Source organism: Bos indicus, chromosome 3 (assembly GCF_029378745.1).
Source record: "Bos indicus isolate NIAB-ARS_2022 breed Sahiwal x Tharparkar chromosome 3, NIAB-ARS_B.indTharparkar_mat_pri_1.0, whole genome shotgun sequence".
NCBI classification, from domain to species: domain Eukaryota; kingdom Metazoa; phylum Chordata; class Mammalia; order Artiodactyla; family Bovidae; genus Bos; species Bos indicus.
The window spans coordinates 103,160,530-103,181,908 of record NC_091762.1 but is presented as its reverse complement, the minus strand read 5'-3'; the positions used below and the strand labels follow the sequence as shown (position 1 = coordinate 103,181,908).

General features: G+C 43.3%; 1 protein-coding gene across 1 annotated transcript; it reads left to right on the top strand.

Annotated features, from left to right (window-relative positions):
- The first annotated feature begins 5,813 nt into the window (after positions 1–5,813).
- Positions 5,814–8,410, top strand: LOC109557099 (olfactory receptor 2G3-like). Its single transcript, XM_019958432.2, has one exon. It carries the CDS (start codon positions 6,399–6,401, stop codon positions 7,335–7,337), a length of 939 nt encoding a protein of 312 aa, XP_019813991.2. The 5' UTR covers positions 5,814–6,398; the 3' UTR covers positions 7,338–8,410.
- The last annotated feature ends 12,969 nt before the right edge of the window (positions 8,411–21,379 follow it).

Genomic DNA, 21,379 nt, shown 5'->3' with positions numbered 1-21,379 from the left:
AGGGGTCACACTGGGAGCCTGGTCCCTTCTCTCCTCTCTAAGAAGAGCTTCTCACCAAATACTTGAAATGACAGAACACACCCTCACGGGCCTGAAACCCAAGAGGCACTGGGTAGTTTCAACCCTTCATGGGCACTGTTATTTACTAGATACAAAAAAATGTACCATGTCCCACATCAAATATAAATAATATATCACTTCTGATATGATTATATGTAGGTTTAATGAGTTGCCACTGACTAACTAATAAAATGTTGTATTTAACAGGGAACCACTTTTGATTCTGTGGGGTCCCTATCTTTGAGTCGATAATATCTTTTGTGACTCTAATATGTCTGTAGACTAAAGCTTTAGGGCCCTAGAAAATTTTCCTACGGTTTTTAATAGATAAAACAGCCCTTGGGATGCACCCTGGCAGAAGGAGAGGACAATTTCACAGCCTTCATCACCCTACACCTCCCAGGGGGGCCTCATTTTTTTTCCTGTGAAAGGAGGAGCAGCTGAGAAAAGATCCAGCCCTCAGGGTCCTTCCTGAGTTCCCAAGCATGCCTCCTTTCCAGCGTCCACAGTCCTGTCCCAGGTGAGCCTTACATTCCCCCTGCCCTCCCTGGGCCTGCTGAAGGGCCTAGTCTGAGCAGGGGTGATGCTACTGAGTGGGAGCCTGGGGCTTCCTCCCCAGGCGGAAAGGACTGAAGGAACTTAGCTCCTGGCTAGAGTCCTGGGGCCACATGTCACCCAGGAGTGGTCCCCTGAGACTGAGGGAGCTTTGCCCACCGCTCCCTTCCCTGTACGGTTTATAATCTCAGGACAGCAGTGCCCACAGACATTCTGGGGAGCAAGCCAGGCTGCAACTGCCCCCCACCCCCAGACTTGCAGGAAGCTCCAGGTAGGACCTGGTCCATTGTTCCTGCTCACCTTGCTTTCTCTCCCCACATCTATGTGAGTATCTCCTTGGCTGAGTCTGCCTCTTTTTCTCTTTATGTCTATCTATTCCTTCCTCTGTCTCTGGGTCTATTATTATCTCTCTCTCTCTCTCTCTCTCTCTCTCTCTCTCTCTCTCTCTCTCTCTCTCTTTCTGCCTCTCCTTCTCTTTCTTACTTTCCATCCCTCTCCACGTGCCTCCTTCTGTCTCTTTTTCTGTTTGCTGTCTCCGGGCTTCTCTGCCTCCAAACATTTCATTCATCTCTCTGATCCTCTTTCTGAGTGTGTAGCTCTGGTGTTCTGCCTGACTGGATCTTCAGCTCACTCTGGGCCTTTTTTTTTTTTTTTTTCTGGCCTCTTGACATCAGTTTACTGCTTGCTGTGCCACTGGATTTGCCTGTAGCTCAGTCATCTCCAGCCTCCCTGCTTCTCTCCTCTTCTCCTCGCTCTGTACCTGCCTCTTTGACTCACAGGGATCGTCCCTGCAGGGTTTCTCTGGGTCTCCCCCTGGAACCCAGTTCTCTGCCCTCATCCTCCACTGTCTGTGTATCTCCCTCACCTTCCGGCTCCCTCTGCTTCCACCCTTCTGTTCAGCCCTCCCTTGCCTGCAGTCACCCCATCTTCTTGCTCTTGCCCTCCCCTCCATCTCCTTCTCTCTCCCTGGGAGACTTGCCCCTGCCTCTCTCCACCTGCCCTGTAGATTGCCCTGTCTCTCTTTTCCCCTGTCTGGCCTCTGCAGGCTCTCTGTTGCTCCAGTTGCCCTCCTCTGCCCTCTGGTGCCTTTTTCTCGCAGGCCTGGCTCACACACCACCTTCCCAGCTTTTCTAATATTCCCTCCTGTGTTCTCCCTTGTCTCCCTGTATCTTTATTCATCTGCATCTTCACCATGTTTTATCCCCCTGACTCTCCAACAGGGTCTCCATGTCTTTTGCCCCTTTCCTCTAGTCTTTTTACTTCTTCTTTCACAAAGAGAAGAAGAAACAATCTCCCACCTTTTTCCTCCTGCTGAGCCCCCTCCTTCTCCTCCCACTGATGTCAATTATACTCCCAGCATTAATTTTCCTCTCTCCCTGTCTGTAGCCCACTTGCAGATTCTGGTTCTCTGTGCCTCTCTCCGCCTTCTTCCCAATTGTGTTTGTGTCTCTCCCTCCCTTTGGGGCCTCTCTATCTTTCCCCATCATTCTCTGTGCTTTTGTTTCTTTCTGGTTTTGTCTGTTTATTGGACATGACTGAGTGACAGAGCATGCACACACTGAGCATGGCCTGGGTCATTTTTAGTCCCTGCAGGCCTGTGATGATGCTGGAGGAGGGGATGGGCAGGGAGAGCTGGAGAAAGGGGAAAGGAGGAAAAACATATCTTCAGAACTTGACAGAACCATGTATTATTGCAATGAACCTCTTGTTTTATTTCACAGATGAGAAACAATTACTTGCTCAGAGTGACAGCAGTAAACAGCAAAAGTGAAAATTCAAAACTACTTTGAGTCTTTTGTCTCCTGGCTTGTGCTGCAAGGGAGTCGGTATTTGAATAAAAGATAAGTATACGGGTCCAAAATTAAAACAAAAACAAATTTTCTGTGATTTCTATTATATCCTAACAAGAAGCCAAGGCTGGCATCTCTAGCCCCAGATCCAGCCAATGGAATCTGGAGGTTTATCCCTACCAGGACTTGGCAATCACATGATTCATTTCTGTTTTTTCATTGGTCACAGGTCATTATCACACCTGGAGTGGCAGGGTCAGAACCTAAGGTTCAGAGAGGTCGAGCAACTGGCCCTTAAGACACATAATACGTCAGCCAAGAAAGTAAAGTTAGAACCCAGTCCCCAGGCTCTACTTAGGGCAAAGACACAAACTCATCAAAGGCCAAGGTGTCCTTGGGGGGCAGAGTCCTGTCACCCACATCTCCTCTACCCTCACCCTGAAAGGACAAGCTGGAGGTAAAAACTGGGCAGTTTCTCACCAACCGGGACCTGTTCAATTATCTCTCTCTTAGGACCTATTTCCTATTCAAAACACTTTTATCTTAAGCAGTAAATGTACTTGCATTGAGCTATATAAGCTGATTCCCAAGTGTAACTCAGTGGAGGAGATGAGCTCAGACAAAAGGAGAAGCTCTTCCTTCTGTCCTTTTCCAGTCTTGTCTAGGTCCAGCACGTCTTCCTCCATCTCTGATCTTTCACTCATATCCACCCTTTTACCTAGCTAGTCTGAACGGAGAAGTTAAATCCCTATATATTCCATCTTCACAGTATCACTGGGGGCTTCCCTAGTGGCCCAGTGGTTAAGACTGTGCCTTCCAATGCAACTCTCTCCCCACATGTCTCATTTTTCCCTAGGAAAAATTCTTAATGGTGAAGTTACATACTGTCAAATTTTCTTGCAGAAAGATTGCAGTCATTTATTTCCCATATGAATTTTCATATCAACATACAAGAATGTCTCCTTTACTGTAAACTGGATGTCAGGCATTATCATTTTAAAAGAATTTTTTGCCAATGTATAGGTTCAAGGCTCTTTCACTGATGTTTTAACAGGCAGTCTTTAAACTTTTGTGGGTTCATTATTTATGAATCTCTTCTTTCGTGAATTGATTATGCATGTCTCAATTTTGGTTATTAGTCTTTTCTTTATGAAGAAATGATCTTTATATTCTAATCATTTTAATAACTTGTAGGCCACATTGTTGTTAATGTTCAGTCACTAAGTCATGTCCAACTCTTTGCAACTCTGTAAATGGCAGCATGACAGGCTTCCCTGTCCTTCCCTGTCTCCTGGAGTTTACTCAAATTCATGTCCATTGAGTCAGTGATGCCACCCAACCATCTCATCCTCAGTCATCTCCTTCTCCTCTTGCCCTCAATCTTTCTCAGCGTTAGGGCCTTTTCCAATGAGTTGGCTCTTCGCATCAGGTGGGCAAAGTATCGGAGCTTCAGCTTCAGCATCAGTCCTTCCAATGAATATTCAGGGTTGTTTTCCCTTAGGATTGACTGGTTTGATCTACCTGCTGTCCAAGAGACTCTCAAAAGTCTTCTGCAGCACCAAAATTCAAAAGCTTCAAGTCTGTGGCACTCAGCCTTGTTTATGGTCCAAATCTTACATCCATAAATGACTACTGGAAAAACCATAGCTTTGCCTATACAGACTTTTGCTGGCAAAGTGATGTTTCTACTTTTTAATATGGTATCTAGGTTTGTCATAACTTTTCTTCCAAGGAGCAAATGTCTTTCAATTTTGTGGCTGCAGTCACCATTTGCATTGATTTTGGAGCCCAGGAAAACAAAATCTGTCACTGCTTCAACTCTTTCCCCATCTATTTGCCATGAAATGATGGGATCAATGCCATGATCTTAGTTTTTTGAATGTTGAGTTTTAAGCCAGCTTTTTCATTCTCCTCTTTCACCCTCATAAAGAGGCTATTTAGTTCCTCTTCACTTTCTGCATTAGAGTGGTGTCATCTGCATGTCTGAGGTTGTTGATAATTCTCCTGGCAATCTTGATTCCAGCTTGTGATTCATCCAGCCCAGGATTTAGCATGAAAGTTCTCTGCAGAGAAGTTAAATAAGCAGACTGACAATATACAGCCTTGATGTACTCCTTTCACAATTTGAAAGTAGCCCATTATTCCATGTCTGGTTCTGTTACTTCTTGACCTGCATACAGGTTTATCAGGAAGCAGGTAAGGTGGTCTTGTATTCCCATCTCTTTAAGAATTTTCCACAGTTTGTTGTGATCCACAGAGTCAAAGGCTTTAGTGTTGTCAATGAACCAGAAGTAGATGTTTATATGAAATTTCCTTGCTCTTTCTTGTATCCCACATATACAACTATTATTCTTTTTTTAACTTAAAGAAAAAATTATTTTTTATATTTATATTGCCAAAAATATTTATTTTTTCTTTTTTACTTTTCTTCCTTTATTCTTATGCTTAAACGAAAGAATGAAAACACTGAATAGTGGCATTTAGATAGAGGATGTGCAATGAGCATAATGCCATTGAGCATAATGTGGAAACAGGGAAATTCAGAAAGGACCAACTTTCTCTTTACCATGAAGTAGATCAGTTTTCAACCTGTGACCCCCAGCATGTGAAGAACCTGGGAACTTATTAGAAATGCAAATTCTCACTTTCCAACCCCATCTTCCAATTCAAATCTCCTTATGACACACAGCAGCAGCATCTGACATGCCTTCCAGGTAATTCTGAAGCACAGTCAAGTTTGAAAGCACTGACTTGGAAGCATTGGATTCATGGCTCATGGCCCAGGTAACAGGAGTAAGGAGAGTCCTAGAACAGGGAGACAAGGGGAGATGGGAGGAGGTTCCAAGAAGTAGACTAGTCTCCAGTCACCTGCCAGCTGGCTGAGAGCTATATAGGAAGAAGTGTTGCACAGATAACTTAGGAACTATACAGCATTAAATGTTCATTAAAAAAAGAGTTTTCTGTTCTGTACTGCATTATAAATCTTTCTTTTTACCCATACCTTTAGGACAAGTCTTACATATATCATCCTTGTGTTAGTGAGGTTTGGGGACATGGTGAAGAAAGACCATAGGGATGAACCACTGAAAAGTTCAGTACCCACACAAGCAAGGCAGCAAGGTAGGTCAAGGATTCAATGAGACCAAGGATTTTAGAGCAAAATGACCTGGGAATCACAAGGAGCCCTCAAAACTACTGAGTAAATAGACAGCAGGTCTGATGAGGAGCTGTGTTGCTTTGTTTGGTTATTAGAGGATAAGGGTCAACAACAAGAGGCTGAAGGGATTGGAACAATCAGTTGATGCTTAAAGGCATCTCTTCCACCATAAAATAAATATTCACCCATATATTTTTCCAAGATTGTCTTACTATATTATTTCTTGCATTTCACTCTTTAACATACTTAGAATTTATCTTGGTAGATTGCATGAAATCATTTTCCTACCCATATCATTTATAACTCTTCCTTGCCCCCCTGATTTACAACAAATAATAAGCATTTGGCAAAAACTATGTTGAATCAATGACATAATTAATGAACAGCAGTAAAGTTTCGTTCACCAGAAAAAGTCTAACATTAATGATAACCCTAACAGTGATGAAAAGCTTAACCCATTTTATGAGTGTAATAGTTCTAATCCTGATCTTTAAACCAAGGTTTAGAAACCTCTGCTGTCCCAGGAGAAATCATAAAATGGAACAAATAAGTCTGAGAAAAGCAAAGCTGTCTCTGGAAAAGAAGAGACAGAATTGAACACAGCACACAGCATTTCCTTGACTTGGCCTTCACTCTTTCATCACCATGACTGTAACTTAATCCAGAACCAAATGCTGACACCACTCAAACTACTACAGGGACCTCTCCAGTAGTGCACATCTGCTAGCCCAAACTTCCTGTTAAGAAACATGAATGAAAAATGAGCGTGAAAGTTCCTTGGTACCAAAACCCAATAAATTACATATCCCTCAAAATCTTTAAACAGGCAGAGCACAATGCAGGAGCTTAACCATTCAGCTGTGACAGAATTCATCCTGTTGGGCTTTGCCTCGAACCCCAGGACCAATCCTCTGCTCTTCACCTTCTTTCTAGTCTTTTACCTGCTGATCCTTGTGAGCAACAGCCTCCTCATCACCCTCATCCACCAGGACACACGCCTCCACACGCCCATGTACTTCTTCATCAGTGTCCTCTCCATGCTGGACATGTGTTACACCACCACGACTGTGCCCCAGATGCTCGTGCATATTCTCAGCAAGAAGAGAGCCATCTCTTTTGCTAGATGTGTGGCCCAGATGTACATCTTCCTTTTCTGTGGAATCACTGAGTACTGGCTTTTCACCATCATGTCAGTGGACAGGTACGTGGCCATCTGCCACCATCTCCGGTATAAGGTCATCATGAGCCCCTGGGTGTGCCTTCTCATGGTGGGCATCTGTGCAGCCTATGGTGTAGTGGGTGGTCTATCCTATACCTTCTTTGCTATGCGCCTTTCCTACTGTGGTCCTAATGAAATTGACCACTACTTCTGCGAGGTTCCTGCAGTCCTGAAGCTGGCTTGTGCAGACACATCCCTCAATGATTTGGTGGACTTCATCACCGGCTTCAATGTCATTGTGGTCCCACTCTCCTTGATTGTCCTTGTCTATGTCAACATCTTTGCCACCATCATGAAGATCTGCTCAGCCCAAGGACGGATCAAGGCCTTCTCCACCTGTACCTCCCACATTACTGTGGTCACCATGTTCGCTATTCCGTGCATCATCACGTACATGAGCCCTGGCTCTGACTCCTTGTCAAACAGTGGCAAGAAAATGGCCCTTTTCTACAACATTGCCACAGCCTTCCTCAACCCTGTCATCTACAGTCTGAGGAATAAGGATGTGAAAAATGCTTTCCTCAAACTGATGGGAAGGGGCAGGGCCCCAGAGTGACACTTTAAAGATTAAGATCTGGGAAATCTTACATGAGGGCGTACACTCACCAACTCCCTAAAGACTCTTCCATAAGACCTGGAAGAGATGGTCTCCATAAAGCTAACCATTCAACTCCTCAGTGAGAGAGAACAGTGTGTTTGGCAATCAGCATTGTCTATGGTGCTGTGGTTTGAGACAAAGACGATCCAGAAGATCTAACACAGTGGTCAAGAGCCAGGACTCTAGCACCAGGCAGATCAGGATGGCACATTTGGCTTTATCAATTATGAGATATGTGAATTTTTTCTATTAACATAATTAATCATGTGTTTTTATTTATTAATTTTTTGGCATGTGAATTCTTACAGCTCACTTAACTCCTCTAAGGTTTGTATCTCTCCCTTAGAGGGAAGTTGTAATGATTAAATGAGATAATACACAAAATGTTCTTTGTACAGAGCCTGACATACAGTAATTTTTTAGGAAATGTTAGTTTCAATTTCAATATCTTTTACTCGTGGATGAATTATCAACCCTTAAATGGCCATGATCTTCCTGATCTTAGTGGGTGACTGAATCCCTAGAGAGACAGTGAAAAAAAAAAGCGTGATGGAGTCGGAGAGTGGAAGAAGGAGGAACTCAGAAACTGTAAAGCGGAAATTTTTATGGTTGGAAAAGAACTTGAGAAGGATGAAATGAGCCTATGTGTACCCATCTATAGGCTGCGCCAGTTAGAGCATCTGGGATCAGTTGAAGTTATTAGTATCTTAGAAAGGGGCAAAATTTTCCTCTATGACCATTTTTTACTGTTCTCATATTTTTCTCTCTTCATTTCTCCTTTTTTTTCTAATGACATCCATTTTTAAAAACAATAGCCTCTCTAGATAATCTCAAGGAGAAGAGATTCTGCGCACTTAAGGATGAGAAAAATTAGAGGATGAATACAATGTGACCTCCAGATGCAAAATTTAGGGAGTTCAGAAAGAGGTTAAAAATTCAGCGGAGTTTTTTTGCTCTGTTCTCTCTTGCTTGAAGGGACTTTCCCCAAAACAATGTTTATTTCTCATAGAATCTTTACAAATATGAATTGTTTTTCCCATGTTTCATCAATCTGCAGGGTCATGGTACAGGGCATCACCCATCTTTACTGACTGCTGGCTGCCACGGGAACTTCAGAGCCCAACAAAGCAATTCCCCTGATGTTCTAGAGGCATGTCCCACAAGATAGCATGGAGCCCCTTTGGGTTTTTCCCAGCCTCTTGCTGATGTACACTGTCTATGAAACTCCTTACAAAAAAAATCAGCTGGGCTTACCAAAAAATATAACATGAATGTCTGTTCCCTCTGTAACAGGTCAGGCTCCCTGTCAAAGGTGCAGGTTCACAATTCCCCAAAGCTATTACCCGAACTCACCATCCAGGAGCCAGAGCATTGCATAAATAATGAAGCAAAATTAAAGGCAAATAGCAACACAAAGCATATAACTGCAACATACTTATAGACACATGAATAAAATCATTAACACAAAAGAAGCTCTTACAAATTGGTAAGAAAAATATACACACTTAGGAAAACTGGCAACAGATATGACACTTTATAAAAAAGAAGTCCAAAAAGTTAATAAACATATGGGGAAATCATACCATAATAGGCACCAAAGAAATGCAATTTAAAATATCAGTGAGATACCACTTTTTCACCTTTAGAATCTGGCAGAGTTTACACAATAGAGGAGAGGTGGCCTCAATAATAAATTGAGAACACAATAAAACATGGATTTTCATACATTGCCAGTCGGAGTACAGATTGACCTAAAAAGCACATTCATATTTCACACGACCAATTGATAGTAATCAGTCTAGGTGCTGGTTGTATAGTAGCAAAGACCTTCACAATGCCCAGTCTATGGCCAGAGCATTGCAGAAGACATTTAATTCTATGCAGTCAGCCGTGTTCATACTCTAGGTTTTAGCTCCATTAGAACATGTGGTCAAACAGAAAGTCAACGCTGAAAGCAGGAAAACCAGCAAAGAAAATTTCAACTCAATCCCGGATATACTCAGCTCAGCAGCAGGCTACAAATAAGGATGTAGAAGTGGTTATTCACTCTGAACCTGGTCAAGAGGGCAGCGGAGGTGAGGCTGACGCAGCCCAGGAAACCTACCTGGATGACCTCTGACATTGTCTCCAGCTCTGGGGGTCATGATTACTAGAGACCTGCAGAGCAGAAGCACCAGGCACATCACCCCTTACTCCATTACTTTCCTCTTACAGGGAGTCCTCATCTGTTCCCAGAGGGATACCTGTCAGAACTGGTTGCAGTTACAGATTCCTCTGTGTCTCTAATGGGATACCTTATGTTCTTCTGGCTGCTAGAAGGTGATGGGAGTGTTGATCACAGAAGTGCTAGGTCTGCTTCTGATGAACACAATGGATGCTGTCCCCACATTAAAGTGCCAAGTACTCAGAAGAACTATGCAAAAAAGATCTTCATGACTCAGAAAACCACGATGGTGTGATTACTCACCTAGAGCCAGACATCCTGGAATGTGAAGTCAAGTGGGCCTTAGGAAGCCCTAAGCCTTTGTTCATCACTATGAACAAAGCTATTGGAGGTGATGGAATTCCAGTCGAGCTATTTCAAATCCTAAAAGACGATGCTGTTAAAGTGCTGCACTCAATATGCCAGCAAATTTGGAAAGCTCAGCAGTGGCCACAGGACTGGAAAAGGTCAATTTTCATTCCAATCCCAAAGAAGGGCAATGCCAAAGAATGCTCAAACTACACCACAATTGCACTCATCTCACAGGCTAGCAAAGTAATGCTCAAAATTCTCAAAGCCAATCTTCAACAGTACATGAACCATGAACTTCCAGATGCTCAAGCTGGTTTTAGAAAAGGAAGAGGAACCAGAGATCAAATTTCCAACATCTGTTGGATCATCAAAAAAGCAAGACTTCCAGAAAAACATCTATTTCTACCTTATCGACTATGCCAAAGCCTTTGACTGTGTGGATCACAACAAACTGTGGAAAGTTCTGAAAGAGATGGGAATACCACACCACCTTACCTGCCCCCTGAGAAATCTGTATGCAGGTCAAGAGACAACAGTTAGAACTGGACGTGGAACAATGAACTGGTTCCAAATTGGGAAAGGAGTATGTCAAGGCTGTATATTGTCACCCTGCTTATATAACTTCTATGCAGAATACATCATGAGAAATGCCAGGCTGGAGGAAGCAAAGCTGGAATCAAGATTGCCTGGAGAAATGTTGATAACTTCAGATACACAGATGACACTACCCTTATGGCAGAAAGCAAAGAACTAAAGAGCCTCTTGATGAAAGTGAAAGAGGAGAGTGAAAAATCTGGCTTAAAACTCAACATTCAAAAAACTAACATCAAGGCATCTGGGCCCATCACTTCATGGCAAATAGATGAGGAAACAATGGAAACAGTGAGACTTTATTTTCTTGGGCTCCAGAATCACTGCAGATGGTGACTGCACCCATGAAATTAAAAGATGCTTGCTCCTTGGAAGAAAAGCTATGACCAACCTAGACGGTATATTAAAAAGCAAAGACATTACTTTGCTGACAAACGTCCATCTAGTCAAAGCTATGGTTTTTACAGTAGTCATGTAAGGATGTGAGAGTTGGAGAAATTATGAAGAAAGCTGAGCACCGAAGAATTGATGCTTTTGAGCTGTGGTGTTGGAGAAGACTCTTGAGAGTCCCTTGGACTGCAAGGAGATCAAACCAGTCAATCCTAAAGGAAATCAGTCCTGAATATTCATTGGAAGGACGGATGCTCAAGCTGAAACTCCAATACTTTATCCACCTTATGCAAAGAACTGACTCATTGGTAAAGACCCTGATGCTGGGAAAGATTGAAGGCAGGAGAAGAAGGGGATGACAGAGGATGAGATTGTTGGATGGCATCACCAACGCAATGGACATGAGTTTGAGTGAGCTCCGGGAGTTGGTGATGGACAGGGAAGCCTGACGTGCTGCAGTCCATTGGGTTGCAAAGAGTCAGACACGACTGAGTGACTGAATTGTACTGAGCCCTGAGTAAGTGGTATCTCCTGGCCAACCTCTAGTGACCTGCAGGGCCAGTCCCCAATATAGTTCCTCTATTTCACAGTTCAAGAAGCTTTGCAAGTTCAGAGCTACTACCATTTTGGTTAAATCGAGCTGGTTCAAGTTTTCCACCAGGCAGAGGAGGTGCCTGCTATAAGGTCATGCCTGGCAGGCTAGCTCTGCACAAACTTGTTATGTGTAGCAATTGGAGTTCATTCAAGAAACATAGACACTGCATGTGCTATGGATTAAGAATTTATTTTAGGGATGAGACCTTACACAACTGTGGCAAGACTGAGGAGGGGGCACTGGAGGATCAGAATAAAGTCACTAGTACTTTATCATGATCTACTGGTAAAGGCAGACAAGTCAGAGCTTACAGGAAGGTGTGAGAAGCCCCAGATCCAATCCATTAACACACTATAACAGGGGAACGATCTTTTTTAATTGGAATATAATTGCTTCACAATGTTGTATTAGTTTCTCTGGACAACACAGCGAATCAGCTATATGCATACATATACCCCCTCCTTCTTAAGCCGCCTTCCCACCATCCCATTCTGCCCCTCTAGGTCATCACAGCACAGAGCTGAGCTCCCTGTGCTGTACAGCTTCCTGCCAGCTAGCTATTTTACACATAGCAGTGTGTATATGTCAACGCTGCTCTTTCAATTCTTCCTCCACTCTCCTTCCCCACCGATGTCCATAAGTTCATTCTCTATGCCTGCACCTCTATTTCTGCCACAAAAATCGGTTCATCAGTACCAGTTTTCTAGATTCCATATATTTGCATTAATATGTGATATTTGTTTTTCTCTTTCTGAATTATTTCACTCTGTATGACAGGCTCTAAGTTCATCCACATCACTTCAGCTGACTCAGTTTCATTGACAGGGGAACTCTCTCTCTCTTTAATGTTTTTTAATTGGAAGATAATTGCTTTACAATGTTTGTTGGCTTCTGCCATACAACAACATGAATCAGCAATAAGTATACACATGTCCCCTCCGTCTCAAACCTTCCTCCCACCCCTTGCCCCATCCCACCCCTCTAGGTTGTCGCAGAGCACCAAGTTGAACTTCCCATGCTATACAGCAACTTCCCAATAGCTATATATTTTATATACAAAGGAACGTATACGCTTCAGTGCTGCTTTCTCAACTAGTCCCACTCTCTTCTTACCCCGTGTGTACACAAGTCTCTTCTCCATGTTTGCATCTCTATTCCTGCCATGAAAATAGGTTCATCAGCACCATTTTTCTAGAACCTATATAAATGCTTTAATATAAGATATTTGTTTTTCTCTTCTGACTTACTTCACTCTGTATAACAGGCTCCAGGTTCATCCACCTCATTAGAACTGACTTCAATTTGTTTATTTTTATGGCTGAATAATATTCCATTGTATTATACACACACACACACACACACACACACACACACACACACACACACACATGTATACCAAAACGTTATCCATCCCTAATGCTGTTCCTGTGTGCTCAGTAGCTAAGTCCTGTTCAACTCTTTGCAACTCCACGGACTAGCCCACCAGACTCCTCAGTCCATCAGATTTATCAGGCAAGAATACTAGAGTGGATTGTCATTTTCTTCTCCAGGGGATCTTCTCAACCCAGGAATCAAACCCATATCTCCTGCTTGGCAGACATATTCCTTAGCACTGAACCATGACAGGGGAACTCTTAAAGAGGTCTCTGGAAACCTGTTGCCTCTGAGAGTCCACAGCCAAGGATTTAGGTGTAGTCCAGGCTTTACTATTAGTTCCAGGGTCAGCTTTCAATAAAATAAGCTTACAAATAAGGACAAACTAAGACTAAATGAGCCTCAGTGTCTAGCCATCACTATACCTGATCATGAAGACTTTCAATCCAACAATAAGAACGGCTACTTCACTTCTGCAGGCCAAACCCCAAAACAAATAAGAAGAGGATTTTGGAAATCAGGTCCCACATTTACCAGTTAGGACATTTTAGAAATAATGGACTCTGAGTCAACCACTATCATTAAATTGTGGTCTATTCATGGTGTTTTAAAACTGTTGCTTACATATTATTATATCCATAGAATTTTTTGTATGCATTTAAGATTTTATTAATAAGCAGAGACATTACTTTGCCAACAAAGGTCCATCTAGTCAAAGCTATGGTTTTTCCAGTAGTCATGTATGGATGTAAGAGTTGGACCATAAAGAATGCTGAGAGCCAAAGAATTGATGCTTTTGAACTTTGGTGTTGGAGAAGACTCTTGAGAGTCCCTTAAATTGCAAGGAGATCAAACCAGTCAATCCTAAAGGAAATTAGTCCTGAATATTCTTTGGAAGGACTGATGCTGAAGCTCTAATACTTTGGCCACCTGATGCAAAGAACTGACTCATTGGAAAAGACCCTGATGCTGGGAAAGATTGAAGGCAGGAGGAGAAGGGGATGACAGAGGATGAGATGGTTGGATGGCATCACCAAGTCAATGGACATGGAGTTTGAGTGGGCTAAGTTGTTGCATATTGAAGTCTCTAGAGCACAGGCTCAGTAGTTGTGGCACATGGGCTTAGTTGCTCCCTGGCATGCAGATTCTTCCTAGACCAGGGATTAAACTCATTTCCCCTGCTTTAGGCAGGTTCTCACCCACCAGGGTAGTCCCTAACTCATTCTCTTTAACAAGCATTTTAATTTGCCACATTTCATTTACTAATTCTTTATTATTGAACTTTTGTTCATTTCCAACTTTTTACTATTTAAACAATTCTGTGACAAATGTCTTTGGACATTTCTCCATAGGTAAGTATTTTTTCCAGTGAATGTGGTGGATTTTAAAACTTTCAAATTTACTACATACTCCTAAATTATTATTCTGAGTAGTTATACTAATGTACACCATTCATTCTCATCAACACTTGATAATATCATCTGTCTCAATCATTCTAAAGTTGCTATCTATCTCATAGATGGAAAATGGTGACATTGTTTTTGCTTCATTTGTAAGTCCCTGATTGCTAGTGAATTTAACATCTTTTCATAAGATCATTGGTAGTATGAGTAGTGAAGTCAACCCTGGAATCAGATTTCTGTATTCTAACCTCAGCTAACCCTTTACTAACTCAGTGATGATGGTCAAGTTACTAACTTCTGTGAGTCTCAGTTGCCTCATCTGTTAATGGAAATAACACACCATAGACTTCAGAGGGGTGTTGCTGCTGCTGCTGCTGCTAAGTTGCTTCAGTCGTGTCTGTCTCTGTGCAACCCCATAGACGGCAACCCATCAGGCTCCCCTGTCCCTGGGATTCTCCAGGCAAGAACACTGGAGTGGGTTGCCATTGCCTTCTCCAGTGCGTGAAAGTGAAAAGTGAAAGTGAAGTCGCTCAGTCGTGTCGACTCTTAGCAACCCCATGGAGCTTATTAGCCTCCGTCCATGGGATTTTCCAGGCAAGAGTACTGGAGTGGGTTGCCATTGCCTTCTCCCAGAGGGGTATTAGAAGGGTTAAATGAGATAATACATGAAAGCACTTATTGTAATAAAAAACAAATACTAACTGTTCAATGAATATGAGATATGTTCACCTTTTCTTAATTTGTAGCTTATCATATGTTCGCTATTATTCTCATGCTCTGAATATATCTTCTTGGGAACTACCCTGGTGGTTCAATGGCTGAGACTCCATGCTCTCAATCCATGGAGCCTGGGTTCAATCCCTGGTTGGGGCGCTAGATCCCACATGCCACAATTAAGGATTCATATGCCACAACTAAAACCTGGCACAGCCAAACAAATAAATATTTTAAAAAGAAAATATCTTCTCTCAGTTTTTTACTTGTTTTCTTTATTGCAAAAGTCATATAAGTTAATTCTTAAAATTATATAATAGATGCAAACACATAGCTATTATCTTAGACTTGGAGACAACAATAGTTAACACTTTAAGGTCTAAATGTTTTTAATTGCTTTTATTAATATTTTGAAAAATGTAACACAATTCTTAAGCAATTTATTGTTTCCATGATTTTTAAAATTCATTTACACAGTATGTTACTTCTGTTACTTGATTTATTCACTCATTCATTATGTTTTGACATTTTTCCTCATTGATTTTTTTCACTGCTGAAAAGCATTCTTTTCACTTTTTTGATGAATAGAATAGCATAATGACTTATAATGAATAGAATTCTTAATGAACTTATGAGTCTTTTCCTTATGGTTTTTATCAAATAAACATATGTCAAAGATTTCCTTGATCTGCAAGACAGAAGGCTGCGGAGGTGGACAAGATTCAGGGCGGGAAGGTCTTTGGCAGCTGGACGAAGGAACTACACATGGAACCAATGTGGGCTGTGGCCAGGGGGAGGAAAGTCAGAACTGCAGGTTAGAAAGCTGGCTGTAGCAGCCATGGGAATGCTTACCGCCCCCAGAGCCTGTTGTTGAATCCATGCCCTGCCATTTGAGAAGTGAGGTAGGTCACACACCTGGAAACCTTGGTTGCTTGGAGTGGGCAGCCTGGGGAAGAGTGTTCCAGGCTGGGCCAGGGGAATGTGAGGAAGGATACAGCCTTCCAGAGATATGACGATAGAATGGGAGGCAAGCAAAGACCTTCCTTTGAGACCTGAGGGTCTCAGAGGGAGCTGAAGTCAGATTTAGCTGGACGTGGAAAACACCAAACCCTGAACTCCCCTCCAGTGGAGGAAGAGGCCTCCAGGACCTAGTCAGTGCCGCAGTGGACTCCACACTGGGGTCAGGATCAGGATCTAGGGAGCAGAAGAGAAACTGTCACCCAGTAGGAATTGTTCGAGTGACCAGTAAGGAGGAGAAAGAAGGGACTTCATCTGGGGAGTGTAGGACACAGTGAGGGCTGGAATGTGCCTGGTGCCCCCTCCTAAGGAGACTGCTTTTCCCAGAAGCCAGGCTTTGCAAATGGGCTCTGCTGTCATCAGTCTCTCCCCTGGGTCTCCCAGCTTTCAGCCCAAACCCCAGTCTGGCTCCTGTGGGGAAATATTGGCCCAAGAAACAAATGTAACTCCAATCCCCCTGGGCTCTGTGTGGGCAGGAGACCTTCTCATGCTCAGGAAGGATGGAGCCTGAAGTTTCTTTTGCCTTCAGGCAGGACTGAGCTCACTACCCCTTGGCCAGAGATATCAAAAAGGGGGCTCCAAAGACTTCCTTGTTACCTCACTCTCTCAAAATTGCAGGAGGCAAGTTCTTCCTGTTTCCCATCACAGGTCCTTGATGCTACAGTCCTTGCCAAGTGAGGGGCCACAAAGGCACCTGGCCCCTTCTCTTCTGCTTGAGAAAAGCTTCCCATCAACTGACTTGAAATGACAGAATACACCCTTATAGGTCTGAGACTGAAGAGGCCAATGGGTAGCTTCATGGGCACCATAAATGTACCATGTCCTACATCAAATATAATGAAAATATCACTTCTAATATATGACTATCTAAGAGTTGAATGAATTGCCATTGACTAACTGATAAAAAGTTCTATTTACTAGTTATTTAGCTATTTACTAATTTTATTTTGCGGGATCCTTATTTTGACTCAAATATCATTCATGTCTCTAATATGTCTGTAGATTAAATTTCCAGGACCCTAGACACTTTGCCTACAGTTTCTAATGGATGAAAGAGCCCTGGGAATGCCACCTGGCAGAGAGAGAGGACCACTTCATGGCCTTCATGCTACACCTCCCGGGAGAGCTCATTTTTCTTTTCCTGGGGAAGGAGGAGCAGCTGAGAAAAGACCTGTCCTCTGAGCACATCCTGAGTCCCAGGACATGCCTTCCCCTCGGCAACACTCCTGTCCCAGCTGAGCCTTACATTCTGGCTACCCTACCTGAGCTTCCAGAAAGGCCTGGCCTGAGCAGGAGTGATGCTCCTGAATGGGATTCTGGTTCTTCCTCCCTGACCACAGGAAAGGACTGCAGAAGCTGTGGCTCCTGGCTAGAGCCCTGGGGCCACATGCCACTCATGAGTGGCCCCTGAATCTGAGGGAGCTCTGCCCACAACCCCCTTCCCAGCAGAGTTACAAGATCGTGACAACAGTGCCCCAACCATTCTGTAGAGCAAGTCAGCCTGAACTGCTCCCAAGCCATGCTGGGAGCTCTGGGGTGGAGCCCAGCCTGGTCTGCAGTTCCCGCTCACTTTGGTCTCTCTCTCTCTACATCTATGTGAGTGTGTCCATCCATCCCTTTCTTTGTGTATCCATCCATCCCTTTCTCTGTCTCTGGGTCTGTTATTATCTCTCTGTCTCTGCGTCTGTTATTATCTCTCTGTCTCTGCTTTTCCTTTTCTTTCTTACTCTCTATCCATCTCCATCTTTCTCCTTCTGCTTCTATTTCTGTTCGCTGTCTCTGTGTTTCTCTGCATCCAAAGTCTTTATCCCCTATCCCCTGACTTTTTTTCCTGAGTATGTAGCTTTAGCGTTCTGTTTGACTGGGTCTTCAGTTCACTCTCTGCCTTTCTTTCCAACTTGACATATGTTTACTGCTCACTGTTCTACTGGATTTGCCTGCAGTAGAGTCATCTCCAGCCACCCTGCTTTTTACCTCTTCTCTTTAGTCTGCAGCTGCCCCCTTGACTCACAAGTGTTTCTGGGTCTAGCCTGGAAGCCCGGTTCTCTGCCATCCTTCTTCCACTGTCTGTGAATCTCCCTCACCTTCCCACTCTCTCTGCCTCCACCCCTCTGTCCTGCTCTCCCTTCTCTGCAGTTGCCCCTCTCTTTTTGCCCTTGCCCTCTCTTCCAGATCCTCTCTCTCCCTGGGAGACTGGCTTTGTCCCTTCCTCTCTCCACCTGCCCTGTGGATTGCCTGTTTCTCTTTCCCCCTGTCTGGTCTCTGGAGGCTCTTTGCTGTTCCAGTCACAACCTGCTCTGACCTCTGGTGCCTCTTTCTCTCAGACCTGGCTCACACTCCACCTTCCCGGCCTCTCCGACATCCCTTTCTGTCTTTCCCTTGCCTCTCTGCCTCTTTCTCCTTTTGTGTCTTCATCTTGTTCTGTCCCCTGACTCTTTGGGTCTCATATCTCTCTGCCTCTTTCCTCTAGTCTTTTGTCCACTCCTTACACAAAGAGAAAAAACATTGTCCCATCTTCTTCCTCCTTCTGAGTCTCCTCTTCTCCTCCTGTTGATGTCAATTACATGCCCACCATCCATTTTCCTCTCTTCCTGTTTGTGTCCCCAGCCCCAGATTCTGGTTCTCAGTGCCTCTCTCTGCCTTCTTGCCTCTTGTATTTGTGTTTCTTCTTGCCTTCTGAACTTCTGTATCTTTTCCCATCATTCTTTCTGCTTTTGTTGCTCTCTAGTTTTATCTATTTCTGAGTCATTCTTAGCCCCTGCAGGTTGGTGCTGATGCTGCAGGAGGGTATCAGGGAAAGTGGGAAGAGCTGACGACAGGAGAAGGGAGGAGAAAACATATCTTCAGATCTTGACAGAATCATGTATTATTGCAATAAACCTCCTCTTTTACAGATAAGAAACAATTACCTGCTCAGAATCATGGCTCTCAATGTCAAAAGTGAAAATTCAAGACTACTTTGAGTCTTCTGTCTCTTAACCTGTGCTGCAGGAGAGTAGGTATGTGAGTAGAAGATAAATATAAGGGTCCAATGCGAAAAGAAAACAATTTTTTTCTAATTTCTACATCCTAACAAGGAACAAGGCTGGTAGCCCCAGCTATAACCAATTTGGCAACTAGCGGCTCACCCCTACCAGGAATTTGCAATCACACAGACTTTATTTTTGGGGGCTCCAAAATCACTGCAGATGGTGACTGCAGCCATGAAATTAAAAGACGCTTACTCCTTGGAAGAAAAGTTATGACCAACCTAGATAGCATATTCAAAAGCAGAGACATTACTTTGCCAACAAAGGTCCGTCTAGTCAAGGCTATGGTTTTTCCAGTAGTAATGTATGGATGTGAGAGTTGGACTGTGAAGAAAGCTGAGTGCTGAAGAATTGATGCTTTTGAACTGTGGTGTTGGAGAAGACTCTTGAGAATCCCTTGGACTGCAAGGAGATCCAACCAGTCCATTCTGAAGGAGATCAGCCCTGGGTGTTCTTTGGAAGGAATGATGCTAAAGCTGAAACTCCAGTACTTTGGCCACCTCATGTGAAGAATTGACTCATTGGAAAAGACTCTGATGCTGGGAGGGATTGGGGGCAGGAGAAAAAGGGGATGACAGAGGATGAGATGGCTGGATGGCATCACTGACTCGGTGGACAGTGAGTTTGAGTGAACTCCAGGAGTTGGTGATGGACAGGGAGGCCTGGCGTGCTGCGATTCATGGGGTCGCAAAGAGTCGGACATGACTGAGCAACTGAACTGAACTGAACTGAATTCATTTCTGACTACTCATTGGTAATGTTTCTTTGTCAAATCTGGTTGTGGCAGGGTCAGAACCCGAGGTTCAGAGAGGTCAAGTAAATGACCCTTAAGACACAGAGCAAACCAGCCAAGCGAAGTAATGGCAGGAATCAGTCCCCAGGCTCCACTTAGGACAAAGACACAAACTCTTCGTAGGGCAAGGAGTCCCAGGAGGCAGAGTTCTGTCACCCACATCTCCTCTACCCCAACCCTGCAGGTACAAGCTGGAGGTAAAAACTAGGCAGCCTCTCATCACCAGGAACTTTGTTCAAGGGTTTCCATCTCTCAGGATTATCTCCTATACAAAAGACTTTCACCTTAAGCAGTAAATGTATGTGTATTAATCTATATAAGCTGATTTCCAAGTGCAGCTCAGTGGAGGGGATGAGCTCAGAAAAAAGGAGAAGCTCTCCCTTCCATCCTCTTCCAGTTTTATCTAGGTCCAACATGTCTTTCTCCATCTCTGATCTTCCGCTCTCATATCCACCCTTTTATCTAACTAGTCTGAATGGAGAAGCCAAATCCCTATATATTCTATCTTTGAAGTATCACTCAAACTTTATTCCTTATTATAAAAGTTATTTATGTTTATTGTATAAAAATTGGAAAGTTCAAAGAATTCCCTGATCCTTGGAAAGACTGAAGGCAGGAGGAGAAGGGGACAATAGAGGATGAGATGGTTGGTTGATTTGGCATCACTGACTCAATGGACATGAGTTTGAACAGGCTCCAAGAGATGATGGAGGGCAGGGAAGCCTGGCATGCTGCAGTCCATGGAGTTGCAAACAGTCAGACATGACTGAGCAACTCAACACCACCACCAACAAAGAATTTTTTAAAATATCACCTGTAAATTTAATCACCAGAAATCACCACTGTTAATGTTTTTGTATAATTATTTCCAATTCTTAGTCTGTGCGTATAATCTTTGTACTATTAGGATTGGGATATATATAGTTTCATATTCTACTTTTTAACTTAACAATCTGTTGGAGCATTTCTCTACAATGTGACATAATCTACAAAACATTATTTTAAAGGTTGGTGTGTGGGTGCTCAGTTGCTCAGTTGTGTCTGACTCTTGCAACCCCATGGACTGTAGCCCAACAGGCTCCTCTGTCTGTGGAATCTTTCAGGCAAGAATACTTTAGTGGGTTCCCATTTACTCTTCCAGGGAATCTTCCCAACCCAGGGATCAAAACCACATCTCCTGTGTCTCCTGCTTGGCAGGCAGGTGCTTTACCACTGAACCACCCAGGAAGCCCATTTTTAAAGGCTACAAGGTATTTAATCATATTAATAGACCATAATTGATTTAACCAACTACCTGTTATAGGACATTTATGTTTTGTCCAGTTTTACCCATTAGAAATAATACTCTAATAAACCTTCTTGAAGAAAGTCTCTCCCCACATCTCTCATTTTTCCCTATGCAAAATTCTTAAAGGTGAGTTCCATTTAGTTCAGTCACTCAGTTGTGTGCAACTCTTTGCGACCCCATGGACTGCAGCATGCCAGATTTTCCTGTCCATTACCAACTCCCAGAGCTTGCTCAAACTCATGTCCATCAAGTCGGTAATGCCATCCAAACCATCTCATCCTCTGTCATCCC